This window comes from Periplaneta americana, chromosome 15 (genome assembly GCF_040183065.1).
Source record: "Periplaneta americana isolate PAMFEO1 chromosome 15, P.americana_PAMFEO1_priV1, whole genome shotgun sequence".
Classification (NCBI taxonomy): domain Eukaryota; kingdom Metazoa; phylum Arthropoda; class Insecta; order Blattodea; family Blattidae; genus Periplaneta; species Periplaneta americana.
Window position 1 is genome coordinate 50141152 of NC_091131.1, and position 10970 is coordinate 50152121.

The 10970-nt window shown below is 34.4% G+C and overlaps 1 protein-coding gene across 1 annotated transcript; it reads right to left on the reverse strand.

Annotated features, from left to right (window-relative positions):
* Positions 1–790: 790 nt before the first annotated feature.
* Positions 791–10740, reverse strand: LOC138714895 (prenylcysteine oxidase 1-like). The gene is made up of 5 exons (XM_069847152.1): positions 10454–10740; positions 7997–8206; positions 6189–6363; positions 4414–4622; positions 791–4246 (listed from the first exon to the last, which is right to left on the reverse strand). The coding sequence occupies exons 1-5, from the start codon at positions 10560–10562 to the stop codon at positions 3474–3476; spliced, it is 1476 nt and encodes a 491-aa protein (XP_069703253.1). The 5' UTR covers positions 10563–10740; the 3' UTR covers positions 791–3473.
* Positions 10741–10970: the final 230 nt, after the last annotated feature.

Here is a 10970-nt window from a genome sequence, read left to right on the forward strand (position 1 = left end):
GAATATCCCGCGCACTTTTTTTTTTCCGAAATATAAAAGTAAAAAATACATATCCGCGACTTGTTCGAAATGAAGTTGGCAACATTGCCCCATTTTCCTCCTATGCAATTCCTAAGGTGGTAGCAAATGCTATTATCTTCCTGCTCGGGCATTTCAATTGTTAACAATGTTAAATGGTATTTGGATTAGCAGCACATGTGTCAGAATAAAGTTCAAGTTGATAAGTAGTTTATGCATATTTTATTTTCAATTCTGAAAATGAGTACACTGAAGGTATGAGATTGCAATCCTTCACTTGAAGCGAAAAAATTAACATCATTATCAAAGATGTGGAGGAACATGAAAATCATGACATAGGATATCGTATAAATGGCCGATTAAGCAGCACAACTGATATGCATGCACTGTATGCACATAGGATAGATTTGAAATGCGTCCTGTTCTAGAATAAAATGTATTTATTTATTGTTAACTGAACTGTATTTGTGTTTCATTGTTTTTAATTTGTTGTTAAGGAGCTCCGCCCCCTTTTTCAAAAGTGGGGTGCATGGCTTATTCGAGAGAATATGGTATACATATATATTCATATATGAGATCTCGCCGTCCTCATTGAATACAATGACTGTAAGTAACCACGATGCCAGAATGAATTTTTCTCAATTTAATAGATATACAATACAGTAACAATAATGACTGTCATTTGTATGATATTATGATAAGGGGTGTGCTGAAAGAAATACTGCAACTGCCTAATGACCTTCCTACAGATATGTTGTATACAGACACAAAATTCAAGGGATTAGGTTTATTCTGTTCAGCATGGGAATTACACTTACAAAATATAAACGCATGTAAGATATTGCTTAAATCCAATAATTCCTTCCTACATGCTACAAGGAAATTATCCCAAGAAATTACATCCAGTCTCACAGCACTCAATATCACCGAATCAGCAAATATTTTGGACAAGTACGGCAAGTATTAAGAGAAAAAGCGTTTGAGAACTGGAGCCAGAAAAAACATAAAGACAAAGGTGTGCTCTTATACCAACAATATACCCCGGCCAATAAGTGGATCCGGAATCACAAGGGTCTTTCCTGTAGTGAGTGGAGGGAAGCAATCAAGATGAATGTGAACGTGTCAGCTGTGCGTAGTGTACCTGGCAGGTCTTCGGGCAGTAACCTCTGTCGACATTGCGACAGGGAGGTTGAAACCCTTGCCCATGTCCTGGGGCCTGTCCACACGGTGAACTTCTACGAAATACGCGGCATCATACAGTAAGATCTATAATAGCAACTGCCTTAAGGAACAAAGGTTACCAGTATATGAAGAAGTACACAGCATATCCAGTGAGGGCAGTAATCGAAGAATTGACATAATTGCATTTAAACCTCCCTCTCTTGAAGGTTACATCATAGACCCTACTGTGAGATTCGAATCGCACGAACACCAGCCAGAAGAAGTACACGAGGAAAAAAGGAATATGTATGAACCTTCCATCAGTTTTTATAAGGACAAATACCATCTGGAATCCATCATCATTACGGGACTAATGATAGGAGCCCGTGGGATCATACCCTGGTTCCTAGTTGACTTCTGTAAATCTTTTGGCCTGCATAAAAGTATTTTAAGAGATCTAACAATTGCAGCACTCAAAGGCTCAATAGCTATTTTCAGGCATCATACATATGGACCATGACTAATTTGCATCTCCTTGACGTTACTTCGTTTAACATCATGTGTTTCAATATAATTCAAATTCTTTCTTTTTCACTCTAACAACAATTTATCACTAAGCCTCAAGGCTTTTACTCTATTGTATCATGGTACTCTTTGTCGACGGCAACCTGTAGTGGTTACAGGAAGAAATTAAATTAAATTAATATACAATATAATGTTCTTGTTTACATTTTTTTATAATACATACTATGGTTTTTATGAAATTTCTCTCAGACAACTGCTACCAAAAGTTTAAGGACACTTGCATATTTTAAAATACCGGTACTGGTAATGCATGCTGTTGTCATTCACTTATAATTAGTTACCAAAAATTTCATAACTTTGCCCTCGGTAGTGGAAAAATTAAAAAATAAATATCATCTGCTTAGTGGCCTGTTACAGTTTTCCATCATTTTCGAAATGGTAGACCCACAATATAATAATATAATACCGCAATAATAATAATAATAGTAATAATAGAAATGTACCTCTTTCAGAAATTGTACAATTTTATCCTGTTTTAAATAATACAAGAAGTATATTTTTTGTACATAAAGAAGACTTGGATATAAAGATATTCGCAATATTTTTATTATTGTTTTTTTCATATAAATATTAACTGTTAAGTAAATAGTTACAAACAAAACAGTGAATTCACATTTTTTAAAGTTGTTACATATATTGTTTTTAAAAAGGCACTTCAATAAAAAGTTTTGCCAATGGAAAAATGATACGTTACAATAGTCAACAAAACTGAACTACACAGTATCAATTCATAGCGAATTCGGGGTGGCCGGCAGGACATCCACCTGTTCTTCATTCTTGGTCTTAATAAAGGCACACTGTTGTATGTGTTGCCATATTTCAGGGATTCCAGAACCAATAAAATGTCAAAACTTAACTTTCTCCATATCCACATACATTTTATTTTTACTTTTAGTTCAGTATTTTTATTTAAAAATGTATTTTAAAGTTGCTGAAAGCCCAATTGATTATATTAAATATATTGACAATATAATTTGGAGTGATATAAACAATATTAATAAAATATGCATCCTTAAAAAAAACATTTCTAAATCTCATAAGGTGTACTTAAATGTCTGGTAGAAGCTGTCAGGTAATCTGTGCATAATGTACATTTTTACAATTACAATGAATAAATTGTAGTTTTCACTCACTTTATAATTTAAACTTTCATATATAATAATAAAATTGGTCTCTCTCTTCTCCATTCTTCCTCCTTCCCCCCCCCCCCTCATACACATATAAAATATAAACAATCCGAGCAGCATTATCAAAAACTACTTCGTTGATGTTTCTAACTTTACCTTTTCAAAAAAATATATCCTGGGGAGAATATTCAAACATTTTTCACTTAAGTGTCCCTACTCAAAAAATGAACAGTAAAACCTGCAATACGCTATCATTATGTAAGTTATTGAAATATGTAAATTACTATTCTTCTGCTAAATACTCTTTAAAACTACAGACTCTGTTTGAAGTAATGACAAAGTGACAATGGTAAAATTAGAAACAGAACAAACAGAAATGTTAGTAGAAAATCTGCCGAAGGCAACTTTTTCATCACAAATCTCATATGCTCTACCTAATAAAATCCAAGTCCCCCATTGTGTGAAACTATCAGCTCACTGAACTATGACTGAGTCTTTAATTATGGTCCACAAATCACAGTTCGAAAACAGTGTACATCATTCTTTCCATTGGATGATGCACTGACATTTTCCTTCTTCAACCTATAGTTCTTCTTTGAATGTTTTAGTTGTTTCTGTGTCTGTACTAACTCCTGCCCATGATTTGTGTGCCAACAAGGCCACATTCTTTGCACCAATCACGCTCATCTCCATTGCACTGGCTGCCCATTCAATAGCATTAACATGGAACAAGTTGTTATGTAAAATAAAATTATCATGTCTTTGGTCGACATAGTACTCTGGATAAGCCATCCAATCTACAACATGCACACTTCTGTGCTTTAGAAACAGAGTATGAATTTGTTCTTCTGTCAGTGGTACCTGTGAAAAAATCTTCCAGATATCAAATTGTCCTTCGTCAATTTGATAATCTACTGGACTTAGTCTCCCTATAGCACTAAATATCAAATCTAGCTTTACAGTTAAAATCGAATCCACAGTGTCTTTTTCATTTTCAAATCCAAAATAGGTAAAATTTAACTTGCCATGAACTATAGTGCATACTGTTCTGTGATATTTCCCGGGAAATTTCAAACTACTTGGAAAATTTTTGAAGTAGATATCTGCATGTGTATCTTCAGTAAGAGGAGTTGCAACAATAACAATATCATAAACTGACGAGTTTCTAGTTGAAAAATCTTTTGTATGTACAAAATCTACAACGAAGTCTTCAGTTTCTGGCTTTAAAGTAATACCTGTCACTCTAGCAGCCAGTACTGTGGCTTTAGAATGTTTCAAAAGTTCTTGGGGAATTCTTTTGTTTCCACCATGAACAGCCCAAAGTCCACCACCAGCTCCTGCTACCGAAACAGAACCTAGAATACAAATTGCCTACAAGTTATATGAATAAATTATACACACAAATTAATACTGGTAAATGGTAAACTAATTCCTTCTCTCATCTGCGATTTTACACTGGTCATTCCCAAATATTTCAAAAAGGATAGAGTCACATTATATATTTATAATCCAATTTACTTACCAACAAATTCGTGAACTGTGGTTGACTGGCCGTAGTTGGCTGTAAGAGTAGCAGTGATGAGCTCATCAATTATTCTTTGAGAAAAGCCTTTCTCTTGAAAGCCACTATAAGCTGATGTATTCATTGCATTCACAAACTGAGGATTCATAGCTGTAAGCAATTCTAGAACTGTTGCAAAAGATTTATGGTTGGCCTGTAGAGTATAAATCCTGCAATTATAGAATGTTACATACACATCATGAAAATGAATAAAGAACATATCTATGGTGTTGAACACTAAAACAAAAATCACTTTATCCCTAACAAAAAAAAAGGTCTTTCCAAACTTTCTACAAACATATCTTATGTCATAGTATGGATACAAACTTTACAAGAAGAGATTTAAATACTCTCTTATGTAAGATGTTTGTTTGTTATCAAGATATTAAAATGTTTTTTCGCTCTCCTGTAAAATTCAATATTTTGACAAATGAGGTGAATGAGGTGACTGTTCAACATCATCAAGATTGTCAAAATATTAAATTCCATTGTAACTTAAAATATCGAATACTGATTTCAGTAGTAACTACCATCCATCCCCTTTCCATTAGCTTAAAATCTCCCTACCTCAGTAATGCATTTAATAACTTGACATTACATAAACTGTTCATTTGTTTTGTTATACAGTGTGATTCAGGAGCAAAGGGCCACACATTGAGGGGTGATAGTATGGACCAGCGTTGCACAACCCGTGGCCCCTATGTCTCATGCGGCCAGCCACTATGTTTGCTGCGGCCTGATTGTAAAGTTTCAAACTTAAAACTTAGAAAAATACTTGAACAGACTTATATTATTAATTACTATAAACTACAGTAATCACTAACTAGTAAGATATTTATGTAAATTCTATTGATTATTGGAGGATATCTGCAGCTCTCCAAAAGAACGTTTTTTTACAATATTGGCCCGCAGTATTCATAAGGTTGAGCACCCCTGGTATGGACGATTCTAAAGGAAAAACATTATATAAACATATAATATGTCTTATTCATAATGGTTTCCAAGAGACAGTCATTTGAAAATAACAGGCAAGTCTCTTTTCTTCCTCCGCATAATTGCTCACATTGATACAGATACAATTAAAACAACATTAGGTTGTGCTATTGCCCTTGTCATGTTGGCTACTTGCTTGTGCACATGTTACTATATGTGCATGGAAAGGTGGAGGGTTGAGTCTTATCATTCTTGTTCAAAGACTTCAAATCTCTGTCGAAAAGGTTGTAGTAGTTTACTAAGAACAAGTACATTCTATGTAGTAAAGTTACAATCCCACGAGTCTTTACATGTGCAGAGTCTGCCGACATGGTATCATTTCTTGGCCACCGAGGTCACCCAACTTACACCATTAGGTTATTGTTTATGGGTTGACTAAAGAGTGAAGTCTTTAAGCTCAAAGTGGAAACAAAGAAGCAATTGATTACCCACATTTTAAATGCTTGTGATCACATTAAGGAATATCCAAACCAGCTCAAATTAGCAATACAGCATCTGACTAATGAGCTGCAGAGTGCATCGAGGTTGACAGTGACATTTTTGAACATGTAAAGAGAAATGGATAGTTAAACACAACATACAGGTAACGATCTCTTCATTTACTATCACCTGCACTGTTTCCTTTCCTCATGATTTTGATTGGTTTTCCCCTAAACTGTTGAGAATAAGACATGTGTTTATATAACGGTTTCTTTAGAATCACCCTGTATAATTGCATCATAACAGAATTAGTAGAAACTTACAGTTCAAATTTATTAAGCATGTTATTAATGTAATTGTCCAGTTCCAATGGACCATATCCATAGCGCCATATAAGCTTGGCAAGATTTATAATCTCCCAATTGCTCTCAGTAAATAGAAAATCACGACCGTCATACAATCCAAATCTTGAATATCGAGAGTCTTTCTTCTTTAAGCCTGAAAAAGAAAGCAGTGTTAAAAGGTAAGATATGAAGAAATGTGTCTGACAGAAATGCATTCTATATTTACATTTTTTCAGTTAGTATGAATCATTTAGCAATTCGGTGCATACTTATACTTGTATGTTTTGCAAAAATTATCTGTTTATATGCTTTTAATATATATCAAACATTTTAAATAAGCACACAATTTTATTTAAATTAACTACTATAGCATTATTTCTATTTGCGAAATCTATCTCAGAAGGAAAAGAACATAAACTTTATCTTAACTATATTCAATTTGTTATATTTTTTGTTATGGATTCTAGGAACAAACAAATAGAAGAAACTTAATGTATAGGCTATTTTAGTCTTAAATTAATTATCATAAACTCTATTTATACCGTAGAAATGACACAATGAACATGTTATATTTTATGTAACAAATAAAATTATTACAAAATAATGATCAGATTCATGACACAAATCATATTTTCCAAATGACAACCAGAATTATAGAACCAAGAATTCAATTCTTATACAGTTCAATTCTGAAGGTGGGGATAAAATATTCTACTTTAAGATGTGCCTTGAAAGGGGACAATTGATTACAATGCATAAAACATGAAAGGAGAGAATATTTCAAGGCAGCTGAATTACACTGGAATATCGAAGAAATTATACAAATTTAATAACAAAGTCAATATCTGAAAAATAAAAATTAAGAACTCTTGCATGTAGTGCAAATGTCGAAATCAATTCAATTTGAACTTCTTTATTTCAAATATTTATATCGAATGAGCAAAACTTTTCATATTAATTATTTTTTATTATTATTTACAGTGGCGAAGCTTCAGGGTAGGCAGGGTAAGCTGAACTTTCCCAAACATTTTCGAAGAAGGGACAAGATCAATTTAGAATTTAGTTAATTAAAAACAGGAGCATTTCCGCATTTCGTTTACCTTTTAGCAACGTAAAGCACGGCCTAGATCACTATTTCCGAACCATACCTTCAGCCCAACTTATCCAAAAGTTTTGTCAAGCTTCACTACTGATTATTTATAGTTGGTTATTTAACAGCGCTGTATATCAACTACTAGCTTACTTAGTGTTGATGAATTGGTGACAGCAAATTGTATTTGGCTAGATGAGATTGATGATTCTCCCTGAGATTACTTGACATTTACCTTACAAGTAGAGAAAACCTCAGCAAAAATCCAACCTGATAATCAGCCCAAATGGGGAATCAAATCCACGCCTGAGCATGGCTCCATATCAGCAGGTTAATGTGCTACGGTCTGAGATACGATTGTAACTTGTAGATACTACTTATCATGTGGTAATTATTGTACAGCAGGCCCACCAATACAAGAAATACATCATCACTGCATGTGTTCTTTATTCCTGTGCATGTATGTGTGCGTGTTTCTTGTGTTTGTGCATCCACTGGTAGAAAAATTGCTGTGTACTTGCATATCAAAGTTTTGCTCACTCTATACCTGATCTTTTGAAATGTGAAAAAGAAGTAGAGAGAGAAACATTTTTCCAATACATTTTAAACACTTCAAACTCTTTGTCGCGATAAATGTTATTTGCTATTTGTTTATTATTATTATTATTATTATTATTTTTTTTTTTAAATGTATTACCGAAAAGTTTCAAAAAGTCAACCATATACTTGTTCCTCTTATGAATTATTGATCCACCAACTTCATAGTCACGGCCTTCAACATTGATTACAGACAGCCTTCCACCAATGTTGTTGGGTTCATATAGATCAATATGAGCTCCACGTGGACCAAACAGTTCATTAAGGAAGAAACTTGCAGATGTTCCACCAATGCCTCCGCCCACAATAGCTAAGAGGAAGTAATAAAAAATTGAATATCAAAATTTAAAAAAGTCAAACAATATTAAAAATAAAAGCAATATCTTTCAACCCAAAGATAAGTTCTTGTACTGAACATTCCTTGTTATTTTTATAACAAGGAATATTATCAAATGTAAACATTACATATATACATGTAATTTATATAACAAGGAATATTATGAAATGTAAACATTATATGTACATCTGACATGGGGAAAAAAAAATGGTTGGTTGGTTGGTGTCTAATGCACTGCATTTAGCAGTTAAAACATTAGCAGCTGAGCCTTCCAGTATTTGCTGACAATATTGCCTTCTGAGGACACTGCAGGACAGACTTGTAAACATTCCTCATCCATTTTGTCGTTGTTGGTACACAGGATGCACAGTAATATATATATATATATATATATATATATATATATATATATATATATATATATAAAGAAAGTATACGATTATGTCTCGTGACTAGAACATAGTACGAAATGTAAATATAAAAACAATAGGAAATTTATCCTTTGAAAAGGTCAAAAAATTTAAATACCTTGGAGCAACAGTATGAAATATAAATGAAACTCGAGAGGAAATTAAACATAGAATAAATATGGGAAATACCTGCTATTATTCGATTGAGAAGCTTTTTCATCTAGTCTGCTTTAAAAAACTTAAAAAGTTAGAATTTATAAAACAGTTACATTACTGGTTGTTCTGTATAGTTGCGAAATGTGGACTCTCACTTTGAGAGAGGAACAGAAGATAAGGGTGTTCGAGAATATGGTGCTTAGGAAAATATTTGAAGCTAAGAGAGATTAAGTTACAGGAAAATGGAAAAAGTTACACAACGCAGAACTGCAGCATTGTTATGTTTAACCAAAGGTCCCAGATTCGATGCCTGGCCCCGGAACAATTTTTCCCTCGAAATTATTCAAATCAACTATTATGTTCTTCACCTAATATAATTAGGAACATTAAATCCAGGCATTTGAGATGGGCATGGCATGTAACATGTATGGGTGAATCCAGAAATGCATATAGTGTGTTAGTTGGAACACCTGAGGAGGCCGACACATAGATATACGATATATCCATATATAATCACGGAGGTTTTCTGTGGGCACTGTACATATTTTGAGTGAGCAGGCCAAATTCTTGGCAATATTAAAAAAATTAGCAACAGGGTAAGTTTTAATTCGCGCACCTGTCATTCAGACTTGATAATAAAAAAAATTATGGAGTTACGACTTTGGACACATTTGAACTCTTTATTGGGGCAAACCTATAGATTCTATAGTATAGAACAGGGCTGAGCACCAAGAGCGAATTCTACTCTCACGGGGACCCATATGACTTCTCTTCAACCCCTTTCTTCCTGGCCGAACACCGTGCAGCATTGATTCCATAACAGATGAATATTAAGCATCCCCGTTTAGAGTTTGGATTCGCTCTCGGTGCCCAGCCCTGGTACAGATGCCTCAAACTAGGAAGCTGCCTGGAGAGGGAAGTAGTAGAGCTAACAGAGGGGGCCCCACCTAGGCTCCGATACCCAGGTATAGTCATATTATCTGAAAAGTTGACCACTTGACAATTTATTCAAGATGTACCCTCCCTATGCAGCCTTCTCAACTGTTATTAGAACTGAGCTGTACCGTTCTAGTCCACAGTGCACAGTAGTAGGCGGACAGTGGTAGGGGAGAAGTGCTCTATGCGCCTGCGCGAACGAGACAGCTTGCTAGATTGAGGCATCTGTACAGAACATGTATCTCTTACGTACTTCTTTCACGCACTCTTGCAGTCCGTGATGCGCTTGCTCAGAAGTATCTAAAAATAGGTTTGGTAAATTGATTGGTAAATACATTTATGTCGGTTTAAGGAATACCGTACAGAAAATTATATATATTTTAGTCCAGCACATTGTAGGCTTGGCTGCAATGAAGATAAGTTATTCCTTGAATTTGTACCGCAAATTGACAATGCATGCGCGCGTGTACAAGAAGTAAGTACGGGACCCATATTCTATAATCTATGTAATATAAATGATTACGAACGGTGCGTAATGATTCTGCAAATTTTCATAGTTAACCCACTAGTTTAAACATTTTGCATGAGTTAAACTGAGGATAGAAATGTATGAACGAAATCAGAGGATTAAGGTTGGAAACATACTACCCTAATATGTAAACGACTGATGTTCTTTGATAAGCTTTTGCAGTGGAAGATACTATGAACTACATATTACCGATCTTTGGTACTCTCTTCATGTAGCAGCATTCAATCCTCAGTAATATAATTACAATTATTGCGAAATTTACACATTCCAAGTTATATATTCTGCCATTAAGTTTCATTTTAGCTATGCGTTTTTAGGCTTTAGAGATGACAGTGACAAGCTTTTGTAGGAAGCCGTGCTTTTTCCACAGAGTTTCGAACTTACGGAATATCGAAAAGCTTAATTCTGTGCATATTAGCTATCTTATCATTTGTATCATGCTTTGTTTACTTGTATCTTAAGATAATTTTAAATATTTATGAAAGGAGGTGGGGAGGAACATTCGTGAGGCTGCATTGTGCTTTTTTTGCATTTTCTTGAACGAATTTCCCTATAAATCGATAAAACTTTCCCATTCTCTAAGAAATTTCTCTTTTCTGTGGCGTGCAAAGACGAAAGGCTCGGGGCAGGATCATCAACCGTGTGAAATGACGACAGGTTGGCACTGCCATCGTGATCTAGACGCTAGATCACGATGGCAGTGCAG